The sequence below is a fragment of the Lethenteron reissneri genome, unplaced genomic scaffold (genome assembly GCF_015708825.2).
Source record: "Lethenteron reissneri isolate LAM-NWPU_2019-01 unplaced genomic scaffold, ASM1570882v1 scaffold_1460, whole genome shotgun sequence".
NCBI classification, from domain to species: domain Eukaryota; kingdom Metazoa; phylum Chordata; class Hyperoartia; order Petromyzontiformes; family Petromyzontidae; genus Lethenteron; species Lethenteron reissneri.
Genome location: NW_026891180.1, coordinates 5,001 through 20,000, shown reverse-complemented (window position 1 = coordinate 20,000; position 15,000 = coordinate 5,001). Strand labels below are relative to the sequence as shown.

The window sequence follows — 15,000 nt, the reverse complement described above, 5'->3', positions numbered from 1 at the left end:
ATTAATATTATTTTATAAAGTCACGTAGAAGGGAAATAATAAAATAATATATTAATATTATAAAGTCACGTAGAAGGGAAATAATAAAATAATATATTTTTATATAAAGTCACGTAGCAGGGAAATAATAAAATAATATTATATTAATAGTATAAAGTCACGTAGAAGGGAAATAATAAAATATGATATTAATATTATTATATAAAGTCACGTAGAAGGGGAATAATAAAATAGTATATTAATATTTTATAGTCACGTAGAAGGGTAATAATAAAATAATATAATATTTTTATTATATAAAGTCACGTAGAAGGGAAATAATAAAATATATTAATATTATATAAAGTCATGTAGAAGGGAAATAATAAAATAGTATCAATATAATATTAGGGAAATAATAAAATAATATTGATATAATATTGATGTAATATTTTTTATTATTTCCCTTCTACGTGACTTTACCGATAAAACCAAGAAGATGATCTTCTGCGCTACACGAGGGGGTGGGTGGCCAGCACCACACCCGACCACCTTGGTCTCCCTAATGGCGATGTTCACATACCCGCGCCGGGTACTCGTTTCATGCTGAGTCGACCTTGGGGGAAGCCAGCATCGATTCAGGGAATCCAACTCGGCTCTTTGCCGGGGGTTCGTAGGGCAGCGCCACTTTGAGGCACCACGTCACGCGCTCTCGCAAGCTGCAGAGCACCCCCCGTGGGGCAGACGTCGCTAACGGGTTTTCATTCCTTACCCCCCGTACCCGTACCCGGCCGCACCAGGGTCACAAATGGGTACCCGTACCCGGCTGGGTACGGGTACCCGTTCCCTACCTGTACCGTACCCGAAATGAGTGACAAACGGTTACTCACCAGTGACTCACGGTCTACCCGTACCCGGCCGCACCAGGGTCGCAAACGGGTACCCTACCCACTACCCGGCTACCCGTACCCGGCTGGGTATCGGGTACGGGTACCTGATTGCGACCTCTGGGATGAAGCCATGTTGCAGGCGCGGGTGGGTTGATTCTAGGAACTTGAATTGTGAGAAAAGACAAGACGTTGGGAAATGAGTGACAAACGGTGACTCACCAGTGACTCACGGTCTACCCGTATCCAGCCGGATACGGGTAGCCGGGTATTGGGTAGGGTACGGGTATCGGGTACCCGGTTGCGACCTCTGCTGTTGATTGTCTGCTGTACCCTCTGTAGAGCGTGAGTGCATCACTGCGTCTCCGCTTGCGTGCGAGTGTCACGTGGGGGATCGGTGGCACAGCGGTTGACGCACTCTGCCACCAACTCCGTGGACCGTTCGATTCCCGCACCACATGGCCAACACTGGTGACGATTATGTGAACCGTTCCTGGGCCTCCCCTAGGTCGACTTAGACTAAAATTAGTAGCTGGTGTGATCTGTAAGCATTGCCACTAAAGAGACAAAGGTGTGGCGCTGGCCACCCACCCTCGCGTGCCTTCATAGGTGCTGCTACTCGCGAACAGCACTTGCCCCAACAGTCTATTAAGGCTACACGGGGGATCCTTGTCTCGGTCGTGTGTGTGTGTGCGTTGCGTGTAACATGTAATATGTCTGCAGAATCAGTCGCATGGAGAAGAAACCCTGGACAGAGCCCAGCGCTAAAAGGCACGAATGCGAGCGGTGTCCGTACACCACGGATCGCACTGGAAACATGAATCAGCACCTGAGAACTCACACGGGCGAAAAGCCATTCAAGTGCACCGTGTGTGTGAAGGCATTTTCTTCCTCACAAAATCTTAAAATTCATCAGAGAACACACACAGGGGAGAAGCCATTCATGTGCACTGCATGTGGGAAGGCATTTGCTCTCTTACAAACTCTTCAATATCATCAGAGAACACACACAGGGGAGAAGCCATTCATGTGCACTGTGTGTGGGAAGGCATTTGCTCTCTTACAAACTCTTCAATATCATCAGAGAACACACACAGGGGAGAAGCCATTCACGTGCACCGTGTGTGGGAAGGCATTTGCCCGTTCAAACTATCTTCTAGTTCACAAGAGAACGCACACAGGTGAGAAGCCCTTCAAGTGCACTGTGTGTTGGAAGGCATTTGCCTCTTCAAACTACCTTCAAATTCACAAGAGAACACACACGGGTGAGAAGCCCTTCACGTGCACAGAGTGTGGGAAGGGTTTTATTTCGTCAGGAAGACGAACGATGCATGAGAAGATCCACAAGGAGAGTGTGAAATCGACTCGTGAAGGTCAAAGTTCAGCTGCCATGAGCCCATCATCTCTCATAAAACAAGAACAGGAGGACTACGACGACTTCGCCACGTGGCCGGGAGTGACAGTGAAGTGTGAAGAAGGGACGACCGTGAAACGTGAGGGTCAGGAAGCTTCTCCAGGCACTTGTTAATGTCATCGCAGCATCCCAATGCAGTATTCTCAACACAAAAATCTCGAGACTCAAGGAGGCTATTCCGGACAAAATTATTCACGTTATTCTTATGATTATTGTAATCCTCACGTGTGTATATTGAACTTCTTTCGCACAGTACGTAGCCAACCTTGCTATACATCCTAAATAGAATAGGCATCCTATGCAGAGACCGGTGCCTGCCAATAAATGTGTAATTTCCACCCTCGAGGTCCTTCGATTGCGATGAGAACCGTCAAGTGTGTATTTGACAATGGTGACACTTTGATTTCTGTTAAGGAATCAAAACCCGCTTGCGACCTCTGGCACATGTACAAGTGTCAACAGTTGTGAACTCTGACACGTCACGGTTGAACCAGCGGACATTGTTTTTCTATTGGAGGAGCCACAATGGTGTGGACCACTCCCTAAGGCCTCTTGTCCCTCATCTCGCCACTCGTCCAAGCTCCCCCCCAAGCCTCAATTCAAGGAGCGACGGAGCGAGCTTCAACGAGGGGACCTCTCGCTAAGAATGCGATGTCACTGCCTGCCTGGAATGAGCTGGTGGATGGGCTCTGATGTGTCAGTGACTTTTGCCTCGGTGTGAACAAGAGTTGCCCCCCCACTGACCCCCATGGGCAGGACTGCCCGACACTCCGGCAGCTGCCGTGTCCAGCCCAGGTTTTGCCCCGGGGACGGTGAGGATCATTGATCCATGATCATCATCATCATCATCCTCGCCGTCCGGATTGTAATCGTTGATACGATCGGTAGATTCCCATCGTCGTCACCGTCATCGCGTTTCCATTCATCACGTTTCCATTCATCACTGCTGATGTTACGTAACCGACGCATTTACACGTGTGTCCTCAACAGCGCTTCGTGAGCAATAATCGCCAATGCAATTGTACGTTGACAACAAGCTGTATTGGGTTGTGTATCGTTCTGCTTGCAAAAGAGTAATAATGTGTAGCATTTAGCATGAATACATTGGCTATTATCAACATTGGAGAAAATGGCTTGAACATTTTTGAAAATCTCTGCTGTGATCGTTAAAGTTTGAAAAAACATTAACCCGTAAAAACAAAGTTTTTCCACTCTAAATCCTTTATATGCGTGGCGGCTAGAGTCCTCTCGTCCTCTGGCTTGAGATGGCTGCCACCTATGGGTCAGATGATTGTCTGCCAGCATTAAGCAATTGGTAAGTAAATATTTAAAAAAATTTCCCTAAACAGTGTAAAATTTTGGAAAAAAATTTTCACGAAAATTAATTGTCACGCACGAGTCTGTGTGGAAAATGTCAGCTCGATTGGATCACGGGAAGTGGGTTAAAAAACGTCCGAAAGATTTGCACGGTCATAAGCAAGCAAGCAAGTAAACTTAATATAAAGGATTTTAAAAAAGTAATTTGTAAAGATGTTTTTGCATTTCAGGGTTTATTTGGATGGGTGCTACAGTGCAAACAAGTCTGTGCTGGTTGGGAGACGTGAAATAATGTCAAAGTTTTGGCCACGGGGGTTTGTTCAAATAGTTGTTTTTGTAAAATATTTTATTTACGTGAAATTTCTTGTGAGTATTTGGTTTGTCCCACAGTGCAAACACAAATTAAATTTGCACGAGGTCACGTGGCCTGCTTGTTGCACTAGTGACCCACTAGTTTAGAGTTTTATTTTACGAAAAAAAAGTTTCGTTGTATTTTTTCTAGTTTTTTTACAAATAAACATTACGACTGTTTAGAATTATGACGGTTAACCGAAGTGGTTTTCGTCGCTCGTAACCGTCTGTATTTGCTACTTACAGCTGCAACATTATTTTGTCTTCGCGTGGGTTGACCGTCTGATCGCGTGGTGCAGAATTTGTCTTGAAAGGGGGGAAAAGTCAATCGACAATTTTTAAACAAACCAACAATATCAATTGGACCTCAAAGCAATGGCATATGCACCATAAACTCTTCCTGAGATTCGGAATCTGCGTCTCCTAAATTCTAGAAATATCAAATGATACAGCAACCCATGGTTTGATAGCTTGGGTTACGGTGTACATTCTAATTTGTTCTTTGGGGGTGGCCAATTTGATCGTCCGTATTTACGTATTTGCAGCAATATATCTCAAGCAGCCATGGCTTGGTTAAGTAACACTGGTCAACAACAAAACAAACATTGTTTTCTGGCCGGGACTTTTGCAGCTGTTCTAGACTAATTTGCTGATTGCAAATCTGATCTCAGATTTGCTCCATCACATCTCATTTATAAATCCTTTATATTAAGTTCGCTTGCTTGCTTACGACAGTGCAAATCTTTCGGTCGTTTTTTAACCCACTTACCGTGATTCAATCAAGTTGACATTTTGCACACAGACTCGTTGTGCGTGACAATTAATGTTCGTGAACATTTTTTTCCTAAATTTTACACTTTATAGGACAAAAATATTATATTTAATTACCAATTGTTTAATACTGCAGACAATCATCTGACCCATAGGTGGCAGCCATCTCAAGCCAGAGGACGAGAGGACTCGAGCCGCCACGCATAAAAGGATTTATAGTGATAAACGTTGTTTTTACGGGTTATACTTATTATGCTATCGGCATACCCCATTTTCATTGATTTTACCCGAAGTTAACTCTGTCACTTATTGTTGCGAGTCAGTGACTGCTTTAGTATTAAAATACGGTGCTTTGTTTTTAGGATAGTGTGTTTATAATATCATTTTATGTAGATATCCACATTTATTTAATATTTTTCTTCCACAGTTTTTATTGAAAATGCAAATATTTGACATCTCAAAAACCTGATGTGATAGACAAAAACTGATGCCAGATTTGGAAACCTTTTCGATTTAAAGCTTTCGTGACTGCAGGGATTCATCTTCTTGGTTCTTTCGGTAAAGTCACGTAGAAGGGAAATAATAAAATATTAAAAATAAAAATAATAAAATAATTCTCACGACGTTTCGGCCACAACGCAAGCAGCCGTCCTCAGGTGAAGACCAGGTCTGTCGGAAAGACAGAGTCTGAATGTCGCCTCGACAGACCTGGTCTTCACCTGAGGACGGCTGCTTGCGTTGTGGCCGAAATGTCGTGATAATTATTTTATGTTCTATTATTTTTATTATTTTATTACTTCCCTTCTACGTGACTTTACCGAAAGAACCAAGAAGAAAAAACATAACATTTCGATTTAAAGCTTTCGTGACTGCAGGGATTCATCTTCTTGGTTCGGTAAAGTCGCGTAGAAGGGAAATAATAAAAATATGTTTTATTATTTCCTTTCAAAAATGTTTTATTCTTATTCATCTTCTTGGTTCGGTAAAGTCACGCAGAAGGGGAATAATAAAATAAAAAAGATGAACTTTTATTCTTTTATTACTTCCCTTCTACGCGACTTTACCGAAAGTACCAAGAAGAAAAAACACAACACTCTAATATGAAAAGAAAACAAACCTTGTTGGCCAAGGCGATGGCGTCATTCCGAGGCAAGGCCGGTGACCTGCCCGTTACAGCGTGGAACCTGCACCGTCATAACGCGCCTGTTATAGCGTGGAAGCTGCAACGTCATAACGCGCCTGTTATAGCGTGGAAGCTACACCGTCAGGAGGCTGAACAAGTCTGCTACAGCACGGAACGTGGTGCCGTTTTCTGGAGCGTGTCGACCATGCTGGGCGGGTCGTGGGCCGCGGACGTGGGTTGCGGGCGGCTCATCGACACGGGGGGGCAGTCGTCCATCCTGCTGCGGGAGGCGAGAGAGGGAGGGAGGTGAGGGAGGCAGGGGAGGCAGGGGAGGGAGGTGAGGGAGGTGAGGGAGGGAGGCGAGGGAGGCGAGGGAGGTGAGGGAGGGAGGCGAGGGAGGTGAGGGAGGCAGGGGAGGCAGGGGAGGGAGGTGAGGGAGGTGAGGGAGGTGAGGGAGGGAGGCGAGGGAGGCGAGGGAGGCGAGGGAGGGAGGCGAGGGAGGCGGGGGAGGCAGGGGAGGCAGGGGAGGGAGGTGAGGGAGGTGAGGGAGGTGAGGGAGGGAGGTGAGGGAGGTGAGGGAGGGAGGTGAGGGAGGGAGGCGAGGGAGGGAGGCGAGGGAGGTGAGGGAGGCAGGGGAGGGAGGGGAGGGAGGTGAGGGAGGTGAGGGAGGTGAGGGAGGCGAGGGAGGGAGGCGAGGGAGGCGAGGGAGGCAGGGGAGGCAGGGGAGGGAGGTGAGGGAGGCGAGGGAGGCGAGGGAGGCGAGGGAGGCGAGGGAGGCGAGGGAGGGAGGCGAGGGAGGTGAGGGAGGCAGGGGAGGCAGGGGAGGGAGGTGAGGGAGGTGAGGGAGGCGAGGGAGGCGAGGGAGGTGAGGGAGGGAGGGCGGAGGGAGGGAGGTGAGGGAGGGAGGCGAGGGAGGTGAGGGAGGGAGGCGAGGGAGGTGAGGGAGGGAGGCGAGGGAGGGGAGGGTGGTGAGGGAGGCACGGGAGGGAGGGAATCAGACAAACGTCCATCTGTTAAAAGTCACGTATGCTCAGAATCAAGAGTCTGTATTCAGGCTGGAGGAGGAAAGGAATCCGATGAGCTATGAAGCTCTCTTTCACAGAGGTCCAGTAAGGTCACGGGGTCACGAGTTCACGCTCGCACACACGGAGGCTGTCACCGTCCGATTCGCAACAACGCGGGTGCTGTGCCAGTGGGTCAGTGGGCGAGCGGGCCTGTGGGTGAGTGGGTCAGTGGGCGAGCGGGCCTGTGGGTGAGTGGGTCAGTGGGTGAGTGGGCCTGTGGGTGAGTGGGTCAGTGGGTGAGTGGGCGAGCGGCTCAATGGGTGAGTGGGCCAGTGGCTGAGTGGGTGAGTAGGTGAGTGGGTGAGTGGGTGAGTGGGCCAGTGGCTGAGTGGGTCAGTGGGTCAGTGGGTCAGTGGGTCAGTGGGTGAGTGGGTCAGTGGGTCAGTGGGTGAGTGGGTCAGTGGGTCAGTGGGTGAGTGGGTCAGTGGGTGAGTGGGTCAGTGGGTGAGTGGGTCAGTGGGTGAGTGGGTCAGTGGGTCAGTGGGTGAGTGGGTCAGTGGGTGAGTGGGTCAGTGGGTGAGTGGGTCAGTGGGTGAGTGGGTCAGTGGGTCAGTGGGTCAGTGGGTGAGTGGGTCAGTGGGTCAGTGGGTGAGTGGGTCAGTGGGTGAGTGGGTGAGTGGCTCAGTGGGTGAGTGGGTCAGTGGGTGAGTGGGTGAGTGGGTCAGTGGGTCAGTGGGTCAGTGGGCGAGCGGCTCAGTGGGTGAGTGGGTCAGTGGGTCAGTGGGTGAGTGGGTGAGTGGGTCAGTGGGTGAGTGGGTCAGTGGGTGAGTGGGTGAGTGGGTCAGTGGGTCAGTGGGTGAGTGGGTCAGTGGGTGAGTGGGTCAGTGGGTGAGTGGGTCAGTGGGTGAGTGGGTCAGTGGGTGAGTGGGTCAGTGGGTGAGTGGGTCAGTGGGTGAGTGGCTCAGTGGGTGAGTGGGTCAGTGGGTGAGTGGGTGAGTGGGTCAGTGGGTGAGTGGGTCAGTGGGTGAGTGGGTCAGTGGGCGAGTGGGTCAGTGGGCGAGCGGCTCAGTGGGTGAGTGGGTCAGTGGGTGAGTGGGTCAGTGGGTGAGTGGGTGAGTGGGTCAGTGGGTGAGTGGGTCAGTGGGTCAGTGGGTGAGTGGGTGAGTGGGTGAGTGGGTCTGGGTGAGTGGGTCAGTGGGTGAGTGGGCGAATGAGCAGGTGAGCGGGCGGCCGGGCGAGTGGGCGAGGGAGCGGGTGGGACCTCACCAGCTGTCGTTGCGATAGTCTCGGTTGCACACCGGCTTGCGCAGCCGGCACCAGACGAAGAAGCCGATTACGGTGACGACGAGAGACACGCCCGGCACGGCGCCCGGCACGGCGCCCGGCACGGCGCCCGTCACGGCGCCCGTCACGGCGCCCGGCGTTACTGCTCGCTGCACGCGGCACACCACGTATCACACGCACGCCAGCGTCACTGCACTACGCACACACCACGCATCACACCACACACACCACACACACCACGTATCACACCACACACACACCACACACACATCACACACACCACACACACACCACACACACCACACACACACCACACACACACACCACACACACACCACACACACACCACACACACACCACACACACACACACCACACACACACCACACACACACCACACATCACACACACCACACACACACCACACACACACACCACACACACATCACACACACACCACACACACACCACACACACACACCACACACACACCACGTATCACACCACACACACCACACACACACCACACATCACACACACCACACACACCACACACACACCACACACACACACACACTCACACACACACACACACACACACATCACACACACCACACACACACCACACACACACCACACACACACCACACACACCACGTATCACACCACACACACACACCACACATCACACACCACACACACATCACACACACCACACACACACCACACACACCACACACACACCACGTATCACACCACACACACCACACACACACACCACACACACACCACACATCACACACACATCACACACACCACACACACACACCACACACACACCACGTATCACACCACACACACACACACCACACACCACACACACACACCACGCATCACACCCACACACACCACACACACACCACACATCACATCATCATCGTCGTCATCGTCGTCATCATCATCATCGTCATCATCGTCATCATCATCGTAATCATCGTCATCGTCATCATCGTCATCATCGTCGTCATCATCGTCATCATCATCGTCGTCATCGTCGTCGTCATCGTCGTCGTCACATTGCTCGCACTGGTAGAGGTGGCACCCACCCAGCACGGAGGGTAATGGTTCCTCTCCGCCAGCCTTCTTCCACTCGTAGCTGATGGGCGACGTTCCCTCTGTGGACAGGCACCGCAGAGACAGCTCCTTGCCCTGCAGCACCGAACCGTTCACCACGCAGCTGGGCTGGCTCGCCTTCACTGCACCAGCTGGGAGAGTGGGGGGGGAGCAAGGGGCAGAGGTCGCAAACGGGTTTTGATTCCTTACCCGTACCCGGCCGCACCAGGGTCGCAACCGGCTACCCGTACCCTACCCGATACCCGGCTACCCGTACCCGGCCGGGTAGGGTACGGGTATCGGGTACCCGATTGCGACCTCTGGCAAGGGCTCACAACAGCTTCAAGTGTTCTCTGTTGCGCTTGGTTTGGCGCGGTTGGCCACGTGACGGGAAGCTACTGGGGCTGCGTGTACGTGTGTCTACATGCGTGCGTGTACGTGTGTGCGTGTATGTGCGTGTACGTGTGTCTACATGCGTGCGTGTGTCTACATGCGTGTGTACGTGTGTCTACATGCGCGTGCGTGCGTGTACGTGTGTGTACGTGTGTCTACATGCGCGCGCGTGCGTGCGTTCGTTACCCAGCACGACGAGCCTGATGGGCACCTGCTGGATGAAAGCGCCAAACTTCACTCTGCACGTGTAGACTCCCCCGTCGTTCCCCTGCAGCGCGGCGATCTGCAGCGACGCGTCCCGCTGCGTCACGTTGCGCGCGAAGCGCACGCGGGACGCGAAGTCCGGGTAGATGTGCTCCTCGTCCCCGACGAACGTGGCCAACTGAGGATAGGGGGGGACAAAAAGGTATCCGCCGCCGCCGCCGCCACCACCACCGCCGCCACCACCACCGCCGCCACCACCGCCGCCACCACCACCACCGCCGCCGCCACCACCGCCGCCGCCACCGCCACCACCACCGCCGCCGCCACCACCACCGCCACCACCGCCACCACCACTACCGCCGCCACCACTACCGCCGCCACCACCGCCGCCGCCACCGCCGCCGCCACCACCGCCGCCACCGCCACCACCACCACCGCCACCACCACCACCGCCGCCACCACCGCCACCACCACCGCCACCACCACCACCACCGCCGCCACCACCACCACCGCCACCACCACCACCACCGCCGCCACCACCACCACCGCCACCACCGCCACCACCACCGCCGCCACCGCCAGCTAAACAGCGCGCTGCCGGGCAGAGCGCTCGCCGCAGCGGAGGCCGGCTACGGTGGAGACGTTCGCTACGCAACCGCATTTTAGGCCGAGTTGACCTAGGGAAGGCCCAGGGACCACGTTCGGTGTTGGGCCACGAGTGGGAATCGAACTCGGGTCTCCAGGTTCGTAGCGCGACGGAGCGCTATCGACGCTCCTGCTTCCCATGACGCCTATGAAGGCAACGTCACGTGGGTGGTGGGGTGGTGCCCGGCACCCCCAGCGACGACGTTCGCTAGGCAACCGCAGCGGGTACTCGTTTCAGGCCGAGAGAACCTAGGCGTGGGCCAGCAGCGGTTCGTTATTATCGTCAGTGGTGTTGTCCACTGGCAGGTCACGGGGCAGAGCCAGAGGGTCAGAGGTCGCAACCGGGTACCCGATACTCGTACCCGGCTACCCGGCCGGGTATGGCAACGGGTACCCGTTTGTGACCCTGGTGCAACCGGGTACGGGTAGGCCGTGAGTCACTGGTGAGTCACCGTTTGTCGTTCATTTCCCAACGTCTTGTCTCTTCTCACAATTCAAGTTCCTAGAATCAACCGACCCGCGCCTGCAACATGGCTTCATCCCAGAGGTCGCAATCGGGTACCCGATACCCGTACCCTACCCGATACCCGGCCGGGTACGGGTAGGGTACGGGTAGCGTACGGGTAGCCGATTGCCACCCTGGTGCGGCCGGGTACGGGTAAGGAATCAAAACCCGTTTGCGACCTCTGCAGAGGGTTGATCGACTGAGATTACTGACAGATGCACGCAGCACTACACACACCGACACCATAGCAGCAGCAGCCAGCATTCGTCACTGAGCGGCGGTGACACATTGCCAGGGTGTGTTGTGCCAGGCCAGGCCGTCTGTGCACGTGATGATGATGATAAGCCACCTTGATGGGCAATCGTGTGTGGCCAGGTCGCTTCTGAATAAAGAAGCTCAGAGCTGAGTGGGCTTTACCAGGTTTACACTTCTATTGATTTTTAGACTGTTTAAGTGACATTTGTTTTCCTATACTTTGCACTCCTATCGTGTTCTTGTAGCCGTTTGTTGTTGGAACGTTCTGACCCCCCCCCCCCCCCCCGTGCCTCTACTGGACATCTGTGGACAAAGAGCTTTACAGCTGATCGGATTCCTCCTGCAGTGCAGATACAGATTCTGTACGAGACTGCGGGCGACTTCTGCGTAGGATCCTACAGGTGTCTGTGTTGGAGTCTGCTGGAGGCTACGTATGAACCTACGGGCGGCTGCGTAGGAGCCTGTGGCAGAGGTCGCAACCGGGTACCCGATACCCGTACCCTACCCGATACCCGGCTACCCGTACCCAGCCAGGTACGGGTAGCCGGGTACCCGTTGGCGACCCTGGTGCGGCCGGGTACGGGTAGGCTGTGAGTCACTGGTGAGTAACCGTGTGTCACTCATTTCGGGTAGGGTACGGGTAGGGAACGGGTACCCGTACCAGGCCAGGTACGGGTACGGGCACCCATTTGCGACCCTGGTGCGGCCGGGTACGGGTAAGGAATCAAAACCCGTTAGCGACCTCTGGCCTGTGGACTTGTAGTGTATAGTGTAGTGTATAGTGTAGTGTATAGTGTAGTGTAAAGTGTAGTGTGTAGTGTATAGTGTAGTGTATAGTGTAGTGTATAGTGTAAAGTGTAGTGTGTAGTGTAGTGTATAGTAGTGTCGTGTGTAGTGTAGTGTATAGTAGTGTATAGTGTAGTGTATAGTAGACTGAGGCTCCTATAGCTCAGTGTTAATGAGAGAGCCTCAATGAGCCAGACTGAGTCTCCTATAGCTCAGTGTTAATGAGGGAGCCTCAGGGAGCCAGACTGAGGCTCCTATAGGGTTCAGTGTTAATCACTGAGACTTACAGAGCCAGACTAAGAATCCCATAGGGTTCGGTGTTAATGACTGAGACTCAGGGAGCCAGACTGAGGCTCCTATACGATCCTTAGGGCTCAGTATTAATGCGTGGGAGCCTACAGGCGTCTCTGCGTGTGCGACGGGCTCTCTGTATCTCTCTTCCTCACGTAGATGTTGGTAGTGGGCGTCTGCAGGAACCACTCCACGTCCAGCTGCTCAGTGGCCGTCGGATCGACCTTCCAGGTGCAGCCCAGCACCACCGTCTCCCCCTCCGTTTTCTCTACCCACGAGACGGCTGCCAAGAGGGGGGGGGGGGGGGGTGACACGGTTGTGAAGTAATGTCTTCAAGAGTCACGTAATTGTATTTGTGTTTCTCTGTTAGTGCCCCAAACACGTAGATTTACCCACACAGGCTTACTCAGAGAGGCATAGACTCACACAGTGACCCACAGACTCACACAGAGACCCCTAGACTCACACAGAGACCCATAAACTCACTCAGAGAGGCATAGACTCACACAGTGACCCACAGACTCACACAGAGACCCCTAGACTCACACAGAGACCCATAAACTCACTCAGAGAGGCATAGACTCACACAGTGACCCACAGACTCACACAGAGACCCCTAGACTCATACAGAGACCCATAAACTCACTCAGAGAGGCATAGACTCACACAGTGACCCACAGACTCACACAGAGACCCCTAGACTCATACAGAGACCCATAAACTCACTCAGAGAGGCATAGACTCACACAGTGACCCACAGACTCACACAGAGACCCCTAGACTCATACAGAGACCCATAAACTCACTCAGAGAGGCATAGACTCACACAGTGACCCACAGACTCACACAGAGACCCCTAGACTCACACAGAGACCCATAGACTCATACAGAGACCCATAGACTCACACAGAGACCCATAAACTCACTCAGAGAGGCATAGACTCACACAGACCCATAGACTCACACAGAGACCCATAGACTCACACAGAGACCCATAGACTTACACAGAGACCCATAGACTCACACAGAGACCCATAGACCCACAAAGATCCCCGTGTAGCGTTCCACAGACTGTTGGGGCAAGTGCTGTTAGCGAGTCAGCAGCAGCAGCACCACGCCCGGCCGCCTTTGTCTCCCCCCCCCCAGTCGCTAACCAGTGCGCCACCGCTCCCCGTTACCAACAGCGCTCGTGCCAGGCTAGGTGCACTTGGCAACTTATCACAAACACACACAAAAACAAAGTAGCCTCGCGAATAAGATGGCACGTCCCAGCAGACAACCGCCGACTCACTGCCCATCGCGATCGCCATCGCCTGCAGCAGCAGCAACAGCAGCAGCAGCAGCGCAGAGCGAGACAACAACACGTCCGCCATTTCTGTCTCTTCGTTTCTTCATCTCGCGCCATGACGTCACGCGGCGAGGGGCGGAGTTCCGGTGGATTCACCCCCCACGCAAACCACGCTGTTGCAATATACATGTAGCACACACACAATAACACTGGTCAACACACTTGTTGTTCTGGCATTAGGTATTAACAACGAGTTTAAGGTAATTTTGGGGTGCCGATTCCAAATCTGGCATCAGTTTTTGTCCATCACATCAGGTTTTTAAGATATCAAATATTGCATTTTCAATAAAAACTGCAGAAGAAAAATATTAAGTAAATGTGGATATCTACATAAAATTATGATATTATCAACATAACAGGAGCCTGCGGGGTGGGCTGGTAGGAATAATACTCAGTACCGGTACAGGGATATCGACCGGGTATAGAGGAGTTAAAGAAAAAATTACTGTATTCTAGTGTAACGTTAATTAAAAGTGTTTGTTTTGACAAGAAACGCTGTGAGATTTAAAGACTCGTAGTCTTTCATTTCCAAACGATCACGTCTGAGATTAATTGACCTTAGATGGGGAAACTCGAATGCATTTACTAGTATAAAGGTGAAATAAAATAGAGGGAATAAACGGCACCTTGGTGCATTTTATGTCGTCTACATAGAGTTGAATAAACGGGCGTTTGGCATATTCATATAACAGTAACAGTACTACATTGAGCGGTGTTTGTTTGGCACTTCGAGTTTTTATTCGCGCGCACGACATGGATACCGAAAACAACCACGACTTTTAGGGCAAGATTTCAACAAGGTGTGTTCTCTAAAGATCGTCGTGCAGACGTGCGAGGCTGGGATTGATTGCAGTGAATGTCGGGACAGCGTGTTCATTAATCATCTTAAAGTATTTTGGGTTCGATCACATAAGTATCAATGTTGTGTCGTAACCCTCCACCACCCGACACAGCCAGTAAGGTTTGTCACGTAAACAACGCACCAATTAATTATTAGTATAGTGTATAGTAGTGTATAGTGTAGTGTATAGTGTAATAGTATATAGTGTAGTGTATAGTGGTGTAGTGTATAGTGTAGTGTATAGTGGTGTATAGTGGTGTAGTGTATAGTAGTGTATAGTAGTGTAGTGTATAGTGTATAGTAGTGTAGTGTATAGTGTATAGTAGTGTAGTGTATAGTGTATAGTAGTGTAGTGTATAGTGTATAGTAGTGTAGTGTATAGTGTATAGTAGTGTAGTGTATAGTATATAGTAGTGTAGATTTGTTTCTTGAAATAATTCCCGACGCCCCCCCGAGCTCACAGCCTCTCACAGCCGCGTGCGTGCCTCCC

At 51.9% G+C, this 15,000-nt stretch overlaps 2 protein-coding genes across 2 annotated transcripts in view; one reads left to right on the top strand and one right to left on the bottom strand.

Moving 5' to 3' along the window:
- LOC133362390 (gastrula zinc finger protein XlCGF62.1-like) overlaps nt 1-2,434 on the top strand; it is a 4,273-nt gene extending 1,839 nt beyond the window's left edge. The window contains exon 3 of the mRNA XM_061581334.1: nt 1,590-2,434. Coding sequence (XP_061437318.1) covers nt 1,600-2,394 — 795 coding nt within the window. The 5' untranslated portion in view covers nt 1,590-1,599 and the 3' untranslated portion in view covers nt 2,395-2,434. The remainder of the gene's footprint in view (nt 1-1,589) is intronic.
- A 3,541-nt stretch (nt 2,435-5,975) lies between these two features.
- LOC133362389 (transcription factor E4F1-like) overlaps nt 5,976-15,000 on the bottom strand; it is a gene marked incomplete at its 5' end in the record, with an annotated part of 10,245 nt that continues 1,220 nt past the window's right edge. The window contains 5 exons of the mRNA XM_061581333.1: nt 5,976-6,122; nt 8,113-8,279; nt 9,236-9,394; nt 9,822-10,017; nt 12,477-12,604. Coding sequence (XP_061437317.1) covers nt 5,976-6,122; nt 8,113-8,279; nt 9,236-9,394; nt 9,822-10,017; nt 12,477-12,604 — 797 coding nt within the window. The remainder of the gene's footprint in view (nt 6,123-8,112; nt 8,280-9,235; nt 9,395-9,821; nt 10,018-12,476; nt 12,605-15,000) is intronic.